General features: G+C 38.0%; 1 protein-coding gene across 3 annotated transcripts in view; it reads left to right on the forward strand.

The window, feature by feature from the left end:
- RABGAP1L (RAB GTPase activating protein 1 like) overlaps positions 1-24,663 on the forward strand; it is a 700,878-nt gene that overhangs the window by 424,974 nt on the left and 251,241 nt on the right. For all 3 annotated transcript variants that reach the window (XM_081224264.1, XM_081224266.1, XM_081224265.1), the window contains exon 15: positions 20,187-20,261. In XM_081224264.1, coding sequence (XP_081080390.1) covers positions 20,187-20,261 — 75 coding nt within the window. The remainder of the gene's footprint in view (positions 1-20,186; positions 20,262-24,663) is intronic.

The raw sequence follows: 24,663 nt of genomic DNA on the forward strand, positions 1-24,663 counted from the left end.
CACCATACTGATATTTTAGATGAAAATTTAATGTGTATATACTCTGAAAGAGCTCTTTATTTCTACCATTTCCTTCTTCTGTAATTTTATTCATAAACATTCAGGTTAAGCTTCTTCAGAGCATGGATGCTGATTTTCTTTATTTTGTAGATTTCCTTCATGATGTCCTTTATGTACCATTTTTTAAAAATCAGAAATCCAAGAGCATAAACTAAACCCTCTGAGTAATTCACCATAATCACACAGTAGTTTCTTGTAATAGGGACATTAAAATTTTTTTTAAGGATATGGTAGTTATTTTACATTTCCTTTTTTATAAAAACTGAGTATATCAGTTCACTTTTAAGTTGTTGCCAAGGGTTTTTTTTTTAAGTTTTATATAAAAGGAAACTTACATCTAGGAATTTTGCCAGCCATGTTAGATAAGAAAATTGCTTTGTGAGTGAATATTTGTGAGAACATCTAGCCTTCTACATTTCTCATCACCAGTGTTTAGATTATTTCATATCAGTGAATCTATTTTTAGAGCTTATGTTGATACTTTCCCTTTTATCAGCATATAGGAAAAACTTAATAACCTTTTTTTAAGCTCCAAGTTTTTATTAGAATCAACAGACTTAATGATCCTGTCAAATTTATTTATATCTATGTATGTGTATTTCCATATTTATATATATATTTTAAAACAATCTCAAACATAGAGTAAAGTTGCAAGTACAGAATTTTATTTTTCTCTACTATTTGAGAGTGATTTGCAAGCATGATGCCACATCACTCCCAAATACTTTAGGGTATTTTCTAACAAGCAAGATATTCTCCCACGTAACTTTAATACAACATCCAAATCAGGAAAGTAACATTGTTATATTGTTACTACCTAAGGCTTAGTCTTCATTCAGGTTTCACTAATTGTCCAAATATTATCCTTTATAGAAAAGGGATCTAGTTCAGAATCACGTATTTCATTCAGTTGTCTTGCCTTCTTGATTTCCTTCTATCTAGAACAGTTTTGCACTCTTTCCTTCACTTTGTTGACCTGAAGATTACAGACCAGTCATTTTTTAGAATGTCCCTCAATTTCATTTGTCTGATGTTTCCTCATGGTTAGATTTAGGTTATACATCTTTGGCAGGAGTAACACAGAAGGAATGATCTTCTCTTATTTCTCTCTCTCAGGAAGCACAGAGTTGTGGTTTTTCCCATTTTCACTTTGATTACATAAATAGGATACTGTTTACCTTCTGCTTCTCTGCTATAAAGTTACTCTTTTTCCCTTTGTAATTAATAAGTATTTTGAGACAATTTGTAACTATGCAAATATCCTATTCCTTATCAGACTTTCTATTTATTTATTACTTATCATATTCACATGGACTCATGAATCCTCATTTTGTTTGGGGGATTATATTCTCTTACTATCATTATTTGTTTTGGTGCTCAGATTGTCCCCAGTTAGACAGTGGGAGACCTTTAAGACCTTCAAGTGATAGACATACTCTATCACTCTTGGAGCATTGCCTTTCTTTCTGGCCAAAAAGATGTTCCAAGATTTTTTCTGTGCCCTAGTTTTGTGATTAACCATTTCTCCAAGGAGCCCCATATTCTGTAGTCAAAAATGGTAAGAAAAAAAAAGAAAAAAAAAAAGGTAAGAAACCAAGATCTGTATGCTACATGTATTCATTGCTATTGGGATGTCATAGCACAAGTCACTTCAGTGGACAGGGCTAGGAAATGTATGTACATATAAATATACAGATAGACATATATATGCATATGTATGCACACAAACATACATTTTTAATTGAGATATTCACATACCATAAAATTCACACCTTTGCATAAATGTAAATTTAGTGGTTTTTAGTATTTTCAAGAGTTTATGCAACTATCACCGCTATTTAATTCTAAATCATTGCCGTCACTCCAAAAAGAAACCCTGTATTCATTAGAAGTCATACCCCATCATCCCTGCCCTCAGCCCTTGGCAGTCATTAAACTTTCTGTCTCTGTGGGTTTGCCAGGTTTTGTTGTTGTTGTTGTTGTTTGTTATAGTAGTTTGGTTGGTAACTTTTGTGAACTAATTCTGTGAAGTCTATATTCTTTGTCATGTGTGGCCACTGAAGTTGCTGCTTGGTGGTCAGCTAATGATTGGACAGAGATTTCCTTATGCCTGTACCAGTAAGTTTCTCATTCTTTGTCATGGGGCTCTGTGTGTGTATTTAGGTATGTCTTTATTACTCAATCAGCTAGTTGAGAACTCTGTTTTGCCTTCATTTTCTGCTTGTGCAGACTCTCAAGGTCAGCCAGAGATGAGAGCTTAAAGCCTTCTCAGGCCTTTCCTGAGCATACACAAAGCTTTGGGCATCTCTACAGCCTTATGCATAGGTATGGCCCTATAAATTCCCAGAAGTATGTCTGGGTCTTTCATAGCCCTTATGGACATGTTGTTTCCAAGCTTTTCCTTATAATCTCTTGCCTACTCCAACTTTTTTTTTTTTTTTTGGCTGCGTTGAGTCTTCGTTGTGGTGCATGGGCTTCTCATTGTGGTGGCTTCTCTTGTTGCTGAGCACGGGCTCTAGGCATGCGGGCTTCAGTAGTTGTGACATGTGGGCTCAGTAGTTGTGGTGCACGGGCTTAGTTACTCCGCAACATGTGGGATCTTCCTGGACCAGGGCTCAAACCTGTGTCCCCTGCATTGGCAGGCGGATTCTTAAGCACTGCACCACAGGGAAGTCCCTCTACTCCAACTTTTATCTACCACCTCAGGCAGTCACAATATTAAACAGTTGCCTGTAATTGTTTTTGACAAATGCCCCTGGGGGAAAAGGCTTTCATACTGAGTGAGCCTTGCAGGTAGAATCTTTGGGGAACCACTGGACAGGTAAAATAATGATAATTCTCTGGGAGTGATTCTTTGCAGGAGCTCTAGCCCCATTGTGCTCCCTCTGGTGGCTGCCAGGCTGCTTGTTTTCACTGCAAATGCAGGCTCTTAGTTTTTAAGGTCATAATGTTGCTGCAGAGCAGGGGATGGAACTATGGCAAGTTAAAAATTCCACAAAGTTCCTTATTCTTACCAAGATTCAGTTGTTTTTCTGGAATGAATGTTCCTCAGGCTTCTGCAAACCTTTGGTCAATATCCAGAGCTCTGAAAAAGTTGATTATGACAATTTTTGATATTTTTCTTGTTGTTAAGCAGAAGCACATTTTTGCAGATCCTTACTCTGACTTTCTTTGCTGATGTTTACTGCCCACATTTTTTTAAAATTGAAGTATAATTGTTTAACTATGTTGTGTTAGTTTCTGCTGTACAGCAAAGTGAATCATCTATACATATACATATATCCCCTCCTTTTTGGATTTCCTTCCCATTTAGGTCACCACAGAGCATTGAGTAGAGTTCCCTGTGCTATACAGTAGGTTCTCATTAGTTATCTGTTTTATACATGGCAATATATATATGTCAATCCCAATCTCTCAGTTTATCCCACTCCCTCTTTCCCCCCTTGATGTCCATACGTTTGTTCTCTACCTCTTTGTCTCTATTTCTGCTTTGCAAATAGGTTCATCTGTACCATTTTTCTATATTCCACATATATGTGTTAATATACGATATTTGTTTTTCTCTTTCTGGCTTACTTCATTCTGTATGACAGTCTCTAGGTCCATCCACGTCTCTGCAAATGGCACAATTGCGTTCCTTCTTATGGCTGAGTAATATTCCATTGTATATATGTACCACATCTTCTTTATCCATTCCTCTGTTGATGGACATTTACGTTGCTTCCATGTCCTGGCTATTGTAAATAGTGCTGCAATGAACACTGGGGTGCATGTATCTTTTGGAATTATGGTTTTCTCCAGGTATATGCCCAGGAGTGGGATTGCTGGGTCATATGGTAGTTCTGTTTTTAGTTTTTTAAGGAACCTCCATAATGTTCTCCATTGTGGCTGTATCAATTTACATGCCCACCAATAGTATAAAAGGGTTCCCTTTTCTTCATAGCATTTATTTTTTGTAGGTTTTTTGATGATAGCAATTCTGACCAGTGTGAGGTGATACCTCATTGTAGTTTTGATTTGCATTTCTCTAATGATTAGTGATGTCGAGCGTCTTTTCATGTGCCTCTTGGCCATCTGTTTGTCTTCTTTGGAGAAATGTCTATTTAGGTCTTCTGCCCATTTTTTTGATACTGAGCTGCATGAGCTGTTTGTATATTTTGGAGATCAATCCCTTGTCAGTTGCTTCGTTTGCAAATATTTTCTCCCATTCTGAGGGTTGTCTTTTCATCTTATTTATGGTTTCCTTTGCTGTGCAAAAGCCACATTTGGTTTTATATCTGTTGAAAACCATGGAGTCATAGGAACACTTCCAATTTCAGTCCAACACCAGAGGATTAATTCTAGTGTTCTTCATTCCTACATTTGTAACTCCCTTCTCTGGCAATGAGAAACCTAGCTCCCGTAATCCTTAATATTTATCCATTAGATCTACGTTCCTGTATGTAACCAATCTCCCATTGCTGCTGTCAATTCTGTCTTGCACAAATGGACTCTACCATGGTAAGGCTCTAACACCCCATGCCAGAATGTCACCCTGCAGGTACTCCTCATCCTGTCAGCCACTGATTCCCCTTTTTTGGCCACCACTTCTCCACATGGATGGCCTTGTCATTCTGGTTAGGGTCTGGTATAACATGCCAGGCCACCCCTGTGTGTGTCTATCTTGCTCTCATTAATGGCATCTTGCTCTCATTAATGGCACCAGGAAGGAAATGGTAGCTTAATGATGGTTTAAAGATGAATTTTACTATCCTTTCTGTCTTTCATGAGTTTTTCTTGTGACAGTTTATAAAGATTTATTAGACTTACACTGGCATATCTGGCTTCAAAGAGTGAAAAAAAAAAAGGTACAACTTACGTCTCTAAACAAATTGGTGGGTTTTTTTTTTTTGGCATCTGTAGAAAACTGATCATTCTCAAGAAGTCAGTGAACCTAAGGATCTGTAAGAAATTTTGGTAGTGAGTAAGACCCCTTTCAGACAGCTTCATATTCATTCTGAAGATGGCTCAAATGGGATATTTGGGAAAAGGGCATAGTAATCCTCCTTGATGTCAGCTTGTCAGTGCTACCATTTATTCAGCACTTCATTGTGTGCTAGGCACTCTGTTTAATTCTCAAAAAGCTTATATGGTGGTTTCTATTACTACCTTTGTGTTATAGATGAAGATAATTGCTCCCCTTTATCACAAAAGTCCTCAGAAGATTTGACTATACTTGCTGTAACCATTTTTTCTTCTCCAATGCTTTCCCAAACTTATATCAGTCAGGATTTCACCTGTATCACTGCACTGAAAATGGTCCGGTCAGAAACCAAATGTATTCCAAATCACAAAGGTTCATCAGTCTCTTCTACCTCAGTTAGGAGTAACTCCATTCTCCAGCTGCTCAGCTGAAAACCTTGAATCATCCTTGACTCTCCTTTTTTTTCTCTTACACTACATGTTAAGAAAGTAACAACTGTTACCTACCATCAGGGGCAACAGTCGCAGGATGTCAACCCACCGCACGGTTTGTAGGTGTTGGGGTTACTAAGAAAGATACGACTCACACAGGCACTGGAAGGGACAATGCTTTATTCTCATAGAAAAGAGCGAGCCAAGGTCAGCTTCAGTAGTGAGTGTCAGTCCCCTGTGGTGAACAAGTCTTACCCTGCAGCCGTCTCAGGGAGATGGTCTGCATGCACCCTACTTGTGCTGCAGGGAAGGACCACATTCCCTCGTCGCTGAAAATATAGATAACAGTGGGGTTGGCTAGGTGCCATGTGACACACACACTTAAGCAGAACAAAGAAGTGCACATCAAGCCTGGAAAAGGGAAAGATATTCCCAAACAAGGCAGTAAGCCCAGCAAAAGCTGTGAGGGCTCCTTATCTCCATGTGTAGAAATGTTCCAGGCCTATGGCACACTCTTTTACCACCATGCAAAGGTCGACAGGGTGTGCATGACTGCCTTTCACAATACCACACATCTATCCATTAGGAAGTCTTTTTGGCTCTGTCTTCAAAATATACCCAGAACCTGACTGTTTATCACCACTTCCACTGTAGCCACCCTGGTCTAAACTATAATTACCTACCTGGTCTTTCTGCTTCCAGTGGCTTTCTGTCTTATTCATTGTAAAAGCCAAAGTCTTTATAGTGGTTTACAAGGCTGTAAATTTCATGTATTACTATTCTTTTCATCATGCATTCTGCCCTAGCCATACATACCAGACTTGCTCATGCATCAGAGCCCTTGCACTGGCTGTTCCTTCTGCTTGGAACGATCTACTGACAGAGATCTACGTGGCTTGCTCTTTTACCTCTCTCGACTTCTTCCTCAACTGTTACTTTCTCGGTATGGTCTGCCCTAACCACCCTACTTAAAATTGCAATCTCCTCTTAGCCCAAAACTCCTTAGCCCCTTTCCCTGCTTTGCTTTTTGCCAGTGCACTTATTACTTTCAAACATATGTGTATGTATGTTTGCATATATGTTGGTATTTATTTAGGCTGTTATCTTTTTCCACTAGAAAATAAGCTTTATGAGAGCAAAGTGGTTTTTTTTAACATCTTTATTGGAGTATAATTGCTTTACAATGTTGTGTTAGTTTCTGCTGTATAACAAAGTGAATCAGCTATACATATACATACATCTCCATATCCCCTCCCTCTTGCGTCTCCCTCCCACCCTCCCTATCCCACCCCTGTAGGTGGACACAAAGCACCGAGCTGATCTCCCTGTGCTATGTGGCTGCTTCCCACTAGCTACCTGTTTTACATTTGGTAGTGTATATATGTCCATGCCACTCTCTCACTTTGTCCCAGCTTACCCTTCCCCCTCCCCGTGTCCTCAAGTCCATTCTCTAAGTCTTTATTCCTGTCCTGCCCCTAGGTTCTTCAGAACCTTTTTTTTCTTTTTAGATTCCATATATATGCATTAGCATACGGTATTTGTTTTTCTCTTTCTGACTTACTTCACTCTGTATGACAGTCTCTAGGTCCATCCACCTCGCTACAAATAACTCAATTTTGTTTCTTCTTATGGCTGAGTAATATTCCATTGTATATATGTGCCACATCTTCTTTATCCATTCATGTGTCGATGGACACTTAGGTTGCTTCTATGTCCTGGCTATTGTAAATAGAGCTGCAGTGAACATTGTGGTACATGACTCTTTTTGAATTATGGTGAGAGCAAAATGTTTTTGTCCATTTTGTTCACTGCTTAGACCAGTCTTTCACATAGTAGACACTCAATAAATATTTGTTGCCTCAAAGAATTGAGACTTAGGGAATTTAAATAATTCTGATAAATGGCAGAGCTGGAATTTGAAGTATTTGGCATTTAGATCCACTATTAGAAAATTTTTAAGTAAACTTTTTAACAGTCAGTTATTTTAGAGTTACTGTCCAGGTCATTGCAGGTAGGGGCTAATTTTGTGATTTCTCCTAATCTGAGGACCTCATAACCATATTGCTTTAATGGTAAAGCGCATGCTGATTTTCACGGAAAATAATGGTAAAAGAATGGTTAATCACTGTGGACTACTGGTACTGAATAGTAAAGAAATAAAAAACATGTCATTGATAATATTCTAAAAGCTTGAGTGAAAGGAATATGATAAGGGATATTGGGTACTGAAAATTTTTAATAAAAATATTGATTTATAACCAAATTTAAAACTTTTAAATTGTAGTGTGGGGATACATTCACATTAAGTTTTCATTTACTTGCTTTTTCTGATGTTTGTGGCCCTTCTTAAAATTAATAATTTATCGATAACAATTTTGGCTTTATTAATTAAAAATGCTTTGTATCAATTTGCTTTTTGTAGACTAATTCAGAAATAAACGATTTCAGCTTAATTCTGGATATGAGTGTGTGTGTGTGTGTGTGTGTATCCAAAAAGATATATATCTTCAAGAAGGTATGTAGACGTGGATAGATGCAGATATTGTACTAAGCGCATACATACACACACACACACAAAGTCAATCCTCATTATTCATAGATTCCATATTTGCAGATTCACCTACTTGCTAAGATTTATTTGTAACCCCAAAATCAATACTCTTGGTTCTTTTGTGGTCATTCACTGATGTGCCCATGTGCAGTGTGGAAAATCTGAGTCGCCTGATGCATACGTTCCAAGTTTAGATGAAACTGGGTACTGCTCTGCCTTCTTGTTTCAACTCTCATACTCTACCCAAGTGTCTTTTTTTTTTTTTTTTTTTTTTGCGGTACGCGGGCCTCTCACTGTTGTGGCCTATCCCGTTGCAGAGCACAGGCTCCGGACGTGTAGGCTCAGCGGCCATGGCTCACGGGCCCAGCTGCTCTGCGGCATGTGGGATCTTCCCGGACCGGGGCACGAACCCATGTCCCCTGCATCGGCAGGTGGACTCTCAACCACTGCGCCACCAGGGAAGCCCCCCAAGTGTCTTTTTGCAGTATATTTACTGCCACGTTTTTGTGCTTTAGGTGATTTTGCTGTTTAAAATGTCCCCCAAGTGTCGTGCTAAGTGTCTAGTGTTACTGAGCACAGGAAGTATGTGATGTGCCTTAGGGAGGAAATACATGTGTTATAGATAAATTTCGTTCAGGCGTGCGTGACAGCACTGTTAACAGTGATTTCAGTATTAATGAGTCAAAATAAATATTAAATAAGGTGCATTTAAATAGAAACACACGTAACAGAAGGTTATGTATTGATCAGTTGCTGAAAATGTGACCAGAGACTTGCAGAAGCCTAACACACTCTATCCCCTACAGACAGTGGTTGAGTATCTGCTAATTCAGTGTTTGCAGAAACTTCATAGAACATATCTACTGTAAGTAATGAGAATCTACTGTACATATATACAGTTTTCTCCATGAAGAGAACTTTCCATTGGTTGTCTGTTTCACTATTTTAATCATTATATTAAACCCCAGTGAAGCTCAGTGTGTGTCTTTCATATAGTTATAGTCTAGAGATGTCACCCAAATTGAAATCTTAACACAAACCATTGAATGGAATGTTACTAATAAGTAATTTTTTTTAACTTTAATTAAATTTTAAAAATTATGAAATATATCGTACATTCAAATGAGTAAACATAATTTGTACTTACGAGTTTTAAAAGTCAATAATAGGAGAAACATCCTTGTACATACAACTTAGGAAATATATTATTACCAATATCTTTGAACACTCCAGGTGCTCCTCTCAGATTCAGTGTTCCCTCACCAGCGTCAACCACTGTCCTAAACTTTGTGATTATCATTCCTCTGCATTCTTTAATGAAAGTTCTCTCTTTCTGTTTAATTTGTGAATATTTATTGAATACATAGCAAAAGGAAAAATTTATGTTTTATCATTAGGTTTTATTGTTGCTCACCTAAACTCTGCCACATATGTCAACAATCGTTAAGATCTAGAGACTGTATAGTGACAGTAGCTAAGGCCTTGAGCTCTGGAGCTGCCTGAGTTTGAATTCTGGCCTGCTGCTTACTAACTGGGTGACGTGGCACAAGCTGTTTACTTTCTCTTTGCCTCAGTTTCTTCCTCTATAAAATGGGGATATTAAGAGTACTTACCTCAGAGGTTGTTTTAAGGGTTAAATAAATTACCATATATATAAATATCTGAAAAAATAGATAGTAGTTATTGATAAATAAATGTTATTGGCTAGTTAACAATTAGAAAAATTAATGCTAAAAGTTATTTGAAAAGCCACTTGTATTCTTGTGCTGTATTAAATAATCTTTTCTTTAAATGTTATCCTAATCTCTTTTAGACAACCATGTGTTTTAATGATTCTTGTCACCCTGTGATCTCTTTTCATTTAGCTTATTGTGGCATTACTTTAAAATAGTCTTTCCTGGGTATCTCTTTTTTTGTCTCTCAGATTGTGAGAACAGATCTCTTTTCAGTTTGTAAATGAGTTTATTCCACATATTTTATATTTGTTTGTTTCTCCCTAACATACTCACTTAAGGGCTACTGAGCAATAATCCAAAGGCTGGTTTGTTTGTTTGTTCGTTTTGACCTCATGTTGGCAGAAGTTCATTGTACTGATAGATGAAACAGTTTGTCTAACTAATAAATGGCAAATTGCTTTACATAAATGTCAAGCTCCTGTTAAAGTGAGGAGATCTGAGTTAGTATTTCCTGTTCTCAGTATTGTCCTTAGAGCTATGTTAAGTTGTGTGACAGCTCAATATTTAGGTTAGGGTTTGGAGAAACACGAAATGTTATCATGGTTAAAACTGGTGAACTTAACTACTGTCTATCGATAGCCAGTAAATCAGCAAATACAGCAGTACTTTAGCAGTACCAAGAAGCTAAATGGGAATCTGTTTTAAAAGTTTAATCCCTTTTGCATGCCCACATAGCAGCCTTTCTATCTTGTTAGAGAACATCTTCTGATTTCCTTTTCATTCTTCCTGTGAGTCTGACCTTCCTTCATCTTTAAGTGTGATTGTCTGATAAAATAGTACTGTATGTTGCCTATTTCTGGGACAAAAGAGAAACACCATTCTGTATTTCCTGTACCAATCTGATAAAGGTTTGTGTGTGAGAGTGTTTTGGGAGAAATAAGGTTGTAGATAAGTCTTTAGACAATCTAGCTGTAAGACTAAAAACAGTCCTTAATGATTTTAAGGTAATTCAAGAGCAGTAGTGGTTATTGTATATTTTGGGCTGGCAAACAAAGTCCCAGTACCCTGTGGGAAATTATTTTCAAAGTTAGCATCCCTATCGATGCATAACAGTTTTTCACAAGACAAAAAAAGTTAAGTGTTTTCCATATTAATTTCAATAAGGAGAACTTACATTATATATAAATGTTAGCACCAACATGATTAAGCGTTAACAGCTATCTCTGTTTTCATGTCTAAGTTTTACCTGTAGTCAGTATGTTAATAAACATGAATATTACATAAAGAAATTGAAAGTTCTCCTTCCCTAAACCCATGAGTTATGGATTGAAAAATATTAAGCTGCCCTTGGTCAGATTGTCATTTCTTTTGAGAATATGGAATATTATTCCTATCTCTCTTGACCCCCAAGGCAAATCAGAAAATAGGCCCGCCTTCATTTTGGGAGAACACAATCTATAGCAGTGGTGTAATAAAGGTATTAAGTGTACAGGCTCTGTATTTGAAAAGATTTGGGTTCAAATTCTGGCTCTAGCTATGTGACCTTGCCCAAGTTAATTACCCTCTCTAAATGTCACTTTTCTTATAGGCTTTGTGAGGATTAATTGAAAATGTAGAAAAGCACTTATCACAGTGTCTGGCACTGTCTGCCTTTGTACATGCCTTTTCCCTGCAGCATACCTAAAGCATGTCTGTATTCTTCCTTCAAGAATGTGAGGCCAGGCTTGCAGCAATTCTGGTCACATCCTCTTCTTTAAGATTAAGACAGTATCACCTTGTCTGAGATGCCTCCCTTGCCTTTGTCTCTATTCCTGGCATTATGACCTGGTTACCCACCCTTTCCCTCTGATCTTCCATATAACTATCAGAACTTATCTCACTGTGTACTTTTCCATTGTACATGCTGAACTCTTGTACAAGACTCTGAGCTGAGGAGTATAGACCATATCTTTTCATCTTGGTGTCTACCTCAGCACAATGTTTGATTACATAATAGGTGCTCAGTAAATAGTGACTTGCTGAATGAATATGTAAAGTTCTCTTGGGACCCCAGCCAGAAGAGTAGTCTATAGTCCAGAGAGAAGAGACAGAATACAGACACAGATTTTTTCCCCCAAAAGATACAAAAAATTTTCCAATACACAGAAAAACTCAAAGACTTGTACAGTGAACATCCATAAACCTGTCACCTAGATTCTATAATATTTTGTTACTTTTTTATCACATATGTCTCTGTCCATCTACCCTTATAATCAGTTAATTAATCCATTTGAATACTTTAAAGTATTTTAATACTTTAAAGTAAATTGCAGGTCCCTGTCAGGACCTGGCCCCACCCACCACCAGCTGGCAGCCTCCACATGAGGAGGTCCTGGCGGCCAGCCAGGTCAGGGGCCAGCCTTGACTACCAGTGCACCCTGCCACAACAGAAAGGTCCCACATAGGGGATACCCCTAGAGCATAAAGTTCTGGTGACCAGAAGGGAGTGTGCCGCTGTGCCCCATAAGACAACTCCTACCTAAGGCCACTTCTCAAATATTGGGAAACATAACTGACCTGCCTAATACACAGAAATAAACACAGAGAATTATGCAGAATTAGGAGGCAGAGGAATATGTTCCAAATGAAGGAACAAGGCAAAACCTCAGAAAAAGAACTAAACAAGGAGGAGGTAAGCAATCTACCCAATAAAAAGTTCTAGGTAACAATCATAAAGATGTTCAACAAACTCAGGAGAAGAATGGGTGAACACAGTGAAAATTTTAAGAGTTTGAAAATATAAAGAAGAACCAAATAGCTGAACAAATAAATACACTAGGAGAAATCAACAGTAGATAAGATGATACAAAGGAACAGATCAGCGAACTGAAGACAAAGTAGTAGAAATAACCTAAGCTGAACAGAAAAGAGGAGAAATAATTTTTAAAAATGAGGATAGTTTAGGAGACCTATGGGACAACCTCAAGCATACTAACATTCACATTATAGAGTCCCAGAGAGAGAAGAGAGAAGGGGCTTAGAGAAATTTTTTGAAGACATAATAGCTGAAAATGTCCATAACCCATGAAAGCAAACAGACATCTAGGTCCAGGAAGCATAGAGAGTCCTAAACAAGATGGACCCAAAGAGGTCCACATTAAGATACATTGTAATTAAAATGTCAGAAATTAAAGATAGAGAATCTTAAAAGCATCAAGAGAAAAGCAACGAGTTATGTACAAGGAAACCCATACATAAGGCTATCAACTGACTTTTCAGCAAAAACTTTCAGGCCAGAAGGAAATGGCACGATATATTCAAAGTGATTAAAGAATAAAATCTACAAGAAAAAAATACTCTGCCCAACAAGGTTATCATTCAGATTTGAAAGAGAGAGAAAGAGTTTTACAGACAAGCAAAAACTAAAAAAGTTGAGCACCACTAAACGAGCTATACAGGAAATGTTAAAGGGAACTCACTAACCAGAAAAGATCATAAATTTAAATACAAAAATTACAAAAGGAAAAATCTCATCAATAAAGACAAACATACAATAAAGGTAGTAAATCAGCCACTTGTAAAGCTAGTATAAAAGTTAAAAGAAAAAAATAGTAAAGTCATCTATATCCACAGTAAGTAGTTAAGGGATACACAAAACAAAAAATGTAAAATATCATGTCAAAAACATTAAAGTTGGGGATGGGTGAGTAAAAATGCATTCCAACTTAAGTGATCATCAGCTTATCATGTATATATATATAGGTTGTTATGTATGAATCTCATGGTAACCACAAACCAAAAATCTATAATAGATACACATAAAAAAAGAGAAAGGAATCTAAACATAACACTAAAAATAGTAATCAAGTCAATAAGGAAGAGAGCAAAAGAAGAATAAAGGAACAAAAAAGAACTGCAAAACAACCAGAAAACAGTTATCAAAATAGCAATATGGACATACCCATCAAGAACTGCTTTAAATGTAAGTGGACTAAATGCTCCAATCAAAAGACATAGAGTGGTGGAATGGATTTAAAAACAGTAAGATTCATATATGCTGCCTATAAGAGACTCACTTCGTATCTAAAGACACAGATGGTAAAAGTGATAGGATGGAAAAAGATATTTCATAAAAATGAAAATAAAAAAAGAAAGCTGGGCTAGCAATACTTGTATCAGACAAAATATAGTTTAAAACAAAGACTGTAACAAGAGACAAAGAAGGACATTACTTAATGATAAAGGGATCAGTCCAAGAAGAAGATATATGCACCCAACACAGGAAGACCTAAATACATAAAGCCAACATTAACAAACATAAATGGAAAAATTGATAGTGCAGATGGAACATTAACCCTAGGCCACAAAGCAAGTCTTAATAAATTTAAGCAGATTAAAATCATATCAAGCATCTTTTCTGACCACAATGATATGAGACTAGAAATTAACTACAAGAAAAAAACTACAAAAAACTACAAACATGTGAAGGCTAAACAGTATGCTACTCAACAACCAATAGGTACTGAAGAAATCAGAGAGGAAATTTAAAAATACCTGGAGACAAATGAAATTGAACAATATGTGCTCTCTCCCTTCCCAGCACTGGCACCCTGTCCCCAGAGGGATGGTGTTTGAGCAAGAGGTGCTGGTGTGGGCATTTGGGGTAGGTCAGGGCTTGGGCTGTGGCAGTCCAATTGGGGTCTGAGACCCACACTGCTTCTGACATACTGCCTGTGTAAATAATCGTTCCCTCTGCCTGCTCAGATGCCGCTTTGGGTCTGAGCCATCTCTGTGTCTCACAGCCAAGCTTCCTCCTCAACCATGGCAGCCCTCACCCCAGTGTGGAGCTGCGCTATGAAGAAAGCAGGGCTAGAATGTTCATTTGGTTCAAATGGGGGCACACACTGGAGTGGTCACAGGAAGCTGACCAGCAGTTTACAAACCACCCTCTCTGTCCTGCTTCAGGAGCGAGCATGTTCATGCTTCTTACAAGTGAAGTCCAGTCTTTTCACAGCCCTCCTGTTAGTCCCATTGGCCCTCCAATCAGCCAAGGAGCTTGTCTTTCCTGTGTTGGTCCCCAAGGCTGTGGCACCCAGTATGTGGCTCACATCACTCACTCTCCAGGGAGGATCTCTACTCATGTAATCTCCCTTTTCCTCTGAGTCTCCTCTTAGTGGCACAGGTCCCAACCTGATCACTTCCCTTCCCTTCCTACTCAATTCTTTGTGGATCTTTCTTACAGTCTTGGTTGTACAGGAGTCTTTCTGCCAGTGTCCAGTTAGTTGTCAGTGACAGTTGTTCCACAAGTAGATGTGTTTTTGATGTGTTCATGGGGAGAGGTGAGTTCCACATCCTCCTTAATCCACCGTTTTCATCTCCTCTACACTTGGCCACGTTCCTATTGCCCATTCATAGATATTTCTTTGTAAAGTGTCTTTTCATATCTTCTGTCCATTTTTAACTTAGATTGTTTGACATTGAGTTGTAGGAGTTCTTTATATATTCTGATTCAAGACTTTATGTTTAGATATATTTGCAAATATTTTCCAGTCTGTGGTTTACCTATTTATTTTCTTAATGGTGTCCTTTTATCAGTGGAGGTTTCTAAATTTTGATGATGTCTACTGTATCAGTTTATTTTTTTAGTAGTTAATGTGTCTGTGCCCTGGCTAAGAAACCTTTGCATTTACCAAGTTACAAAGATGTTCTTTGTTTTCACTGAGTAGCTTTATAGTTTTAGTTTTATGTTTAGGAGCATAGTACATCTAGAATTAATTTTTGCATATGAAGTGAAGTAGGGATCAAGGTTCATTTATTTCCCCCATATGGATATCCAATTGTTTGAGCACATTTGTCGAAACAGTTTTTATGTATTTACATTTTTACATATATAAAAATTTTTCCTTTCCTCAATGTATTATCTTAGTAACTTTGTTGAAATTAAATGACTGTATGAGTGTGGCTCTACTTCTAGACTTTTTATTTTGTTCAATTAATTATTTGTCTATATATGTATCAGTTTTACCTTGTCTTGGATATTGTAAATACTTTTACACTAAGTGTAGTAAAAGCTTCTCTTCTGTTACTTTTTTTTTCTAGTGTTTCCACTCTCGCTTTCTAGCTGTTATGGTCACCCCAATCTGTTCCCTGGTTCTTCAAACGAATAAGTCTACAGTTTTATATCCAAGTTTTAGCCATCCACACTGCTGCATGACCTCCAGCAAAAGCCATAAAGAATGAGAATTTTACCCAGTGTCATTCCCTTCATCCAAGTTTATTTTCCCCTCCAGTTTCTTCCTGCTTTTTTGTTCAATGCCTTCAGATAGTTGTTTTATATATTTGTCTCGATATAGTTTAAATTTGTTACCAGGGGGAAGGTTGGTCCAGTAGGAATTACTCCTCCATTATAGAAGTGGTACTCAGATGGTTTTTGAAAGTCAGTCTGAAAGCAGGCATCTGGCCAGAAAAACAATTAAAATGAGGAGTGGGGAGAGGTATGGTGCAAAGAGAGGCAAGTTTCAGATAGAGGGAAAGGATTTGGTTCAACTCACAGAAGGCTTAGAATAAAGCCAAACAGTGCTTAGAAGAACTCCAAGGGAAAGAACTTGCTAGAGCATTGTGTTTTTCAACCTGTGAAGCATAAAATCAAATTTAGTATGTGACCTCTGAAAAGTCATTTTTGTTGCTAACCTAATCCAAAGCCATAACACAATTAGAAAGTAAGATCAATACATTGCTGATTTGCACTTTTGTTCTCTGCTCTCCAGTTAGAGAATAGTTTGTGAGGTCACTGAGTTCATCCCTTCTTTGGTGTGTTGTGGACCTTCATTTTATATTGGACTTCTCTTGTAACACAAACGAGCATATAAATAGCACACTTCTCAGTAAACATGAAATATATAAAGATGGATCAAACATTTGTCAAAGTTTTGTCAGGGTTGATGAAGCATGATTGACTTTAGAGATCTCCAGTTTTAAGGAATCCTCAACTTAGACATCTTTTATGGGTAAGGGAAGCCTTGAAAATATATGTGACATAATCTCTTATCAACAGATCTCAAAGTTCCTTGTTCATGGAAAAGGAAGTGATGGAGCACCATCAGGAATGCACTAAATAGGGATAGTATTAGAAACTTTCCCCTTTCTTTGTTATTTTTTCCTTCTCTTTTCTCTCTGTAACTCTCCCTCCACCCTAACTCACACACACACACACACACATACACACCCATGAGCTCTGGATAAAAGTATAAATAAGGACTCATAACTATATAAATCAAAGAAAATTAAATAAGTAAAAGGATGCTAACCCATCTTTCAGTTTCTAAAATTAGGCTGAGCTCTGGAAACTGGTTATAATGAAGAAAAGCTTCTTTCAAATTCCTTAGCTAATGATTCCATGATATAATTTTTCTCTTATTAGAAGAGAGTGTCATAATATCAACATTGGCAGAAGAAGGTTAAAAGATAACAGTAGTACTTCAAAAGACACCATTAAGAGCATGAAAAGGCAGGTCACACACTGGGAGAAAATATTGGTAATACATATGACAGACAATGATCTTGTCAACAGAATGTATAAAGAACTCCCATGAATCAGCAATAATAAGATGAACAGCCCAGTTAAACAAATGAGCAAGAACTTGATGACATAATCACAAAAGAATATGTATCAATTGCCTAAAAGCACATGATAATATGCTCTATGTCATTAGCCATCAGAGAAATTTAAGTCAAAACCACAGGAATTAATAAAAGGAAAAAGACTGGCAATGTCAAGTATTGACAAGGATCTGAAGTAGTGAATACTCTTATATTTTGCTGGTGTGGATGCAATAATTGAACAACCACCTTGCAAAATAATTTGGCAATATCTTATAAACTTAAACATACCCCTATCGTTTGAACCGTGAACCTCCACTCCTCAGTATTTACCCAAGGGAAATGAAAACCTATGTACACACAAAGCCTTGTGTATACAAACCAGCTTTATTTGTACTAGCTCCAAACTGGAAAAAAACCCAAATGTTCATCAGTGGGAGAATGGATAGACCAATTGTGGTATGTTCATACAGTGGAATACTACCCACTGATTAAAAGGGATGAACTACTGATGCATGCAACAACATGGAAGAATCTCAGAAACATTATGCTGAGTGAAAGAGGCCAGACACAAAAGAGTATATATTATATTAATCCACTTATATGAAATTCTTTTAAAAATGCAAAGCTGGGGCTTCCCTGGTGGCGCAGTGGTTGAGAGTCCGCCTGCCGATGCAGGGGACACGGGTTCGTGCCCCTATCCCGGAAGATCCCACATGCCGCGGAGCGGCTGGGCCCGCGAGCCATGGCCGCGGAGCCTGTGTGTCCGGAGCCTGTGCTCCGCAACGGGAGAGGCCACAGCAGTGAGAGGCCCGCGTACAGCAAAAAAAAAAAAAAAAAAAAAAAAAAAAAATGCAAAGCTGGTGCTTCCCTGGTGGAGCAGTGGTTGAGAGTCCGCCTGCCGATGCAGTGGACACTGATTTGTGCCCCGGTCTGGGAAGATCCCACATGACGCGGAGTGGCTGGGCCCGTGAGCCATGGCCGCTGAGCCTGCGCGTCCGGAGCCTGTGCTCTGCAAGGGGAGAGGCCACAACAGTGAGAGGCCCGCGTACCCAGCAAAAAAAAAAAAAAAGCAAAGCTAATAATAAATTGTGAAAAAAATCAGATTACTGGTGGCCTGGGGTGGAGATGGTTTGACTGCAAAGAGGCAAGAGGAACATTCTAGAATGATGGAAATACTCTATAATGATGGGGTTACATAAATGACTCAAAGAATTGTGAAATTAAAAGATATGCATTTCACTGAATGTAAGCTATATTTCAATAAAGTTTTTTTAAGTAAAAAAAGAGTTCTAGTCCTTGTACTCTGACTACCTTGGCATATGGGAGATACCCCACTTACCCTCCCTATGGTAACCATTCGTATTTATCTTTGATAACCACTGCCCTGGACAGAGAGGTTTTTTGTTTGTTTGTTTTTTGTTTTTTGTTTTTTGCGGTACGCGGGCCTCTCACTGTTGTGGCCTCTCCTGTTGCAGAGCACAGGCTCCGGATGCGCAGGCTCAGTGGCCATGGCTCACGGGCCCAGCCGCTCTGCGGCATGTGGGATCTTCCCGGACCAGGGCACAAACTCGTGTCCCCTGCATCGGCAGGTGGACTCTCAACCACTGCGCCACCAGGGAAGCCCCAGAGAGTATTTTTATACTCACAAAATCATAGTGCATTAAATGGAGATTCCCCTCACTTTAATGAAGCACAACAGATAGGTGGGATACATGGAATGGGATACATGTCCAGGATTTAAACAGCACAGTTGGGGTGTTTGTCTTTTAAAAATAAATGTAGGAGCATCTGAATGATTTTTGTTTTTGTTGTTCTAAATCAGGGATCAGGAAACTATAGCCTACGCTGTCTGACTTAGTACTACCCTTAATCCACAAAAGCCACAAACGGTTTTTATATTGTAAGGGGTTGTTTAAGAAAAGAAAAACAATATACAAATATGTAAGTGTCCTTCAAAGCCTAAAATATTTACTATTTGGACTTTTACAGCAAAACCTTACTAATTCCTATACTATAGTCTTTGATCAGCATGGTCTGCCTACTGTAATTGATTCAACCTCTTAAAAACTTGAACAGGGTGTTTTTTTTAAAAAAATGGTAATCTCAGCAGTTTGAAGTATTAAGCATACAACCTTATTTCCTTTCCTATAAAGACTAAGGTGAATACTAAGTTGAATTGTATGATAGCTGCTTCTCTAGGGATACTGTATTTCCTGTGAATGGGCCTCTGGCTCTGTACTAGCGGCCTGGTTAGAATGATGTTGAAGATGGTAAATAGCCAGAACATTTCATGATAGTGTGTGGCGTGTGTGGCAAGAGGCTCTCTCCCAGCCCTTCTGCTAAAAATGCAGGGCAATACTAAAAGTTTCTGGTTTGCCCTAGTGGTATAGATGGGAGGAATCACCCTTTAGCCTCTGGAAAGTGCAAGAGTAGTTTAGAAGGTGTCTGAGAACATGTAGAGGCTAGAGAGAGTGATTTTTTTTTTTTTCTGTTAGGTTAGGGGATCTGCACTGCACTCTCACAGCATTAAGGTTTCCCCCGTATGGTGCATTAGAATTCCCACATCAACTGTAGAACCTTCCCTCCCTCTTCCACTATTTGCTTCTGCCTCCCACAGTCTCATTTGCCTGACCACAAACCATAATGGATCTTTAAAAATTAATTTGGGTGCTCTGAGCATCTCTTTATTCCAGATTCTAAAGATGAACCTGGGGATAATGGTACATCTAGAATTGCTTTAGGAAATGTACAGCCTCTTTGAGGGATCCCACTGTGCTAATGGCTCACACATCCAAATTGAGGGATCAGTGAAATTGTGGTGGACAGTCCAGGGATAAGAACAAGCAGCAGCTTGATGTGAGCTAGCACTTAGGTTAAACTCTGTGAATGTTTATGATACTTATTTCTTTCCATCTTTTCTCTAGGCCTACTCTGTCTATGACGAAGACATTGGGTACTGTCAAGGACAGTCTTTTCTTGCTGCTGTGTTGCTGCTTCATGTAAGTAATTTTCCATGTAATAAAGGTCATGATGCTGCCAAGTTTATTTTATTTGCTGCTTGGTTTTGTTGTCCCTTCTTATTCTCCATTTACCTGATGGAGATTACACATGGCCTATCTTTTTTAAAATGTACTTTTGGTGATAAAGTAAGAGATCTGATGTCACGAACAGGACAGTTTCTCAGTAGAATTAATTTTTCTGGCTGGTAGGGAATAAATTGCTTATTTGGAGTTATTTTTAACTAGAACCCTCTAGAATTAAAGAAGTCAATGTAACTGCCCAAATATGAGCAGGACCAGAGCCATGATGAAGGAATGTGACAAGGAAGTCTTTTATCTTTTTTTTGATTTATTTTTGTAAACTCTCTTTTCTCTTAGTCACCTTCATTTAACAGAACATTTGTTGAGAATCAGTTGTCAGTACTGGGCTAGGAAGTGGGATTACAAATATGAATAATTTATCGTTTGTGTTCTCAAAGGCCTCATGGGCTAGGATGGGGCACACGTAATGTATGCACATACCTATTATTTTAATTCTTTGTATGTATCTGTGCTGATTTTTGTGATGATCACTATAGAGGAACTTATAGTGTGCTAAGTGAAAGCGATGCACAGAATAAGAGAATAGAGAAGAGAATTATCCAACTCAGCTCTGCCTGAACTTTCAGAAAAGACTTTCTAGAGGAGGTGGTAGCTTTGCCAGGTCATAAATAATTGAGATTGGGGGAGGTGAGCTGGGTAAGAGAAGGAGTAGAGATTGGTAGACAAAAGGAACAACATGAGCAAATGTATGGAAACACAACCGGAACAGCGTATAAAGGGAACAGTATGAAATACTGTTCCTATACTGTTGCTATAGAAATTGTATGCAGAGAGAGGTATGAGGTAAAAATGGTCATATGGGCAGGGACCAAATTATGAAGACTTTTTTTTTTTTTTTTTTTTTTTTTAAAGTTTATTTATTTATTTTTTTAATTAGTTTCTGCTTTATAACAAAGTGAATCAGTCATACATATACATCTGTTCCCACATCCCTTCCCTCATGCATCTCCCTCCCTCCCACCCTCCCCATCCCACCCCTCCAGGCGGTCACAAAGCACCGAGCTGATCTCCCTGTGCTCTGCGGCTGCTTCCCACTATCTATCTACCTTACGTTTGGTAGTGTATACACGTCCATGCCTCTCTTTCGCCTTGTCACAGCCCACCCTTCCCCCTCCCCATATCCTCAAGTCCATTCTCAAGTAGGTCTGCGTCTTCATTCCCGTTTTGCCCCTAGGTTCTTCATGACATTTTTTTTTTAAATTCCGTATATATGTGTTAGCATACGGTATTTGTCTTTCTCTTTCTGACTAACTTCACTCTGTATGACAGACTCTAGGTCTATCCACCTCATTACAAATAGCTCAGTTTCGTTTCTTTTTATGGCTGAGTAATATTCCATTGTATATATGTGCCACATCTTCTTTATCCATTCATCCGATGATGGACACTTAGGTTGTTTCCAGCTCCGGGATATTGTGAATAGAGCTGCAATGAACATTTTGGTACATGTCTCTTTTTGAATTATGGTTATCTCAGGGTATATGCCCAGTAGTGGGATTGCTGGGTCATATGGTAGTTCTATTTGTAGTTTTTTAAGGAACCTCCATACCGTTCTCCATAGTGGCTGTACCAATTCACATTCCCACCAGCAGTGCAAGAGTGTTCCCTTTTCTCCACACCCTCTCCAGCATTTATTGTTTCTAGATTTCTTGATGATGGCCATTCTGACTGGTGTGAGATGATATCTCATTGTAGTTTTGATTTGCATTTCTCTAATGATTAATGATGTTGAGCATTCTTTCATGTGTTTGTTGGCAGTCTGTATATCTTCTTTGGAGAAATGCCTATTTAAGTCTTCTGCCCATTTTTGGATTGGGTTGTCTGTTTTTTTGCTATTGAGCTGCATGAGCTGTTTATAAATTTTGGAGATTAATCCTTTGTCAGTTGCTTCATTTGCAAATATTTTCTCCCATTCTGAGGGTTGTCTTTTGGTCTTCTTTATGGTTTCCTTTGCTGTGCAAAAGCTTTGAAGTTTCATTAGGTCCCATTTGTTTATCTTTGTTTTTATTTCCATTTCTCTAGGAGGTGGGTCCAAAAGGATCTTGCTGTGATTTATGTCATAGAGTGTTCTACCTATGTTTTCCTCTAAGAGTTTGATAGTTTCTGGCCTTACATTTAGGTCTTTAATCCATTTTGAGCTTATTTTTGTGTATGGTGCTAGGGAATGATCTAATCTCAAACTTTTACATGTCCCTGTCCAGTTTTCCCAGCACCACTTATTGAAGAGGCTGTCCTTTCTCCACTGTACATTCCTGCCTCCTTTATCAAAGATAAGTTGGCCATATGTGCGTGGGTTTATCTCTGGGCTTTCTATCCTGATCCACTGATCTATCTTTCTGTTTTTATGCCAGTACCAGACTGTCTTAATTACTGTAGCTTTGTAGTATAGTCTGAAGTCAGGGAGCCTGATTCCTCCAGCTCCGTTTTTCGTTCTCAAGATTGCTTTAGCTATTCGGGGCCTTTTGTTTTTCCAAACAAATTTTGAAATTTTTTGTTCTAGTTCTGTGAAAAATGCCATTGGTAGTTTGATAGGGATTGCATTGAATCTGTAGATTGCTTTCGGTAGTAGAGTCATTTTCACAATATTGATTCTTCCAATCCAGGAGCATGGTATATCTCTCCATCTATTTGTATCATCTTTAATTTCTTTCATCAGTGTCTTATAGTTTTCTGCATACAGGTCTTTTGTCTCCTTAGGTAGGTTTATTCCTAGATATTTTATTCTTTTTGTTGCAATGGTAAATGGGAGTGTTTTCTTGATTTCATTTTCAGATTTTTCATCATTAGTGTACAGGAATGCCAGAGATTTCTGTACATTAATTTTATATCCTGCTACTTTACCAAATTCATTGATTAGCTCTAGTAGTTTTTCGGTAGCATCTTTAGGATTCTCTATGTATAGTATCATGTCATCTGCAAACAGTGACAGCTTTACTTCTTCTTTTCCAATTTGGATTCCTTTTATTTCCTTTTCTTCTCTGATTGCTGTGGCTAAAACTTCCAAAACTATGTTGAATAAGAGTGGTGAGAGTGGGCAGCCTTGTCTTGTTCCTGATCTTAGTGGAAATGGTTTCAGTTTTTCACCATTGAGGACAATGTTGGCTGTGGGTTTGTCATATATGGCCTTTATTATGTTGAGGAAAGATCCCTCTATACCTACTTTCTGCAGGGTTTTTATCATAAATGGGTGTTGAATTTTGTCGAAAGCTTTCTCTGCATCTATTGAGATGATCATATGGTTTTTCTCCTTCAACTTGTTAATATGGTGTATTACATTGATTGATTTGCGTATATTGAAGAATCCTTGCATTCCTGGGATAAACCCCACTTGATCATGGTGTATGATCCTTTTAATGTGCTCTTGGATTCTGTTTGCTAGTATTTTGTTGAGGATTTTTGCATCTATGTTCATCAGTGATATTGGCCTGTAGTTTTCTTTCTTTGTGACATCCTTGCCTGGTTTTGGTATCAAGGTGATGTCGGCCTCGTAGAATGAGTTTGGGAGTGTTCCTCCCTCTGCTATATTTTGGAAGAGTTTGAGAAGGATAGGTGTTAGCTCTTCTCTAAATGTTTGATAGAATTCACCTGTGAAGCCATCTGGTCCTGGGCTTTTGTTTGATGGAAGATTTTTAATCACAGTTTCAATTTCAGTGCTTGTGATTGGTCTATTCATATTTTCTATTTCTTCCTGAGTCAGTCTTGGCAGGTTGTGCATTTCTAAGAATGTGTCCATTTCTTCCAGGTTGTCCATTTTATTGGAATAGAGTTGCTTATAGTAATCTCTCATAATCTTTTGTATTTCTGCAGTGTCAGTTGTTACTTCTCCTTTTTCATTTCTAATTCTATTGATTTGAGTCTTCTCCCTTTTTTTCTTGATGAGTCTGGCTAATGGTTTGTCAATTTTGTTTATCTTCTCAAAGAACCAGCTTTTAGTTTGGTTGATCTTTGCTATCGTTTCCTTCATTTCTTTTTCATTTATTTCTGATCTGATCTTTATGATTTCTTTCCTTCTGCTAGCTTTGGGGTATTTTTGTTCTTCTTTCTCTAATTGCTTTAGGTGCAGGGTCAGGTTGTTTACTCGAAATGCTTCCTGTTTCTTAAGGTGGGATTGTATTGCTATAAACTTCCCCCTTAGAACTGCTTTTGCTGCGTCCCATAGGTTTTGGGTCGTCGTGTCTCCATTGTCATTTGTTTCTAGGTATTTTTTAATTTCCTCTTTGATTTCTTCAGTGATCACTTCGTTATTGAGTAGTGTATTGTTTAGCCTCCATGTGTTTGTATTTTTTACACATCTTTTCCT

Source organism: Mesoplodon bidens, assembly GCF_964165515.1.
Source record: "Mesoplodon bidens genome assembly, chromosome: 2".
Taxonomy (NCBI): domain Eukaryota; kingdom Metazoa; phylum Chordata; class Mammalia; order Artiodactyla; family Ziphiidae; genus Mesoplodon; species Mesoplodon bidens.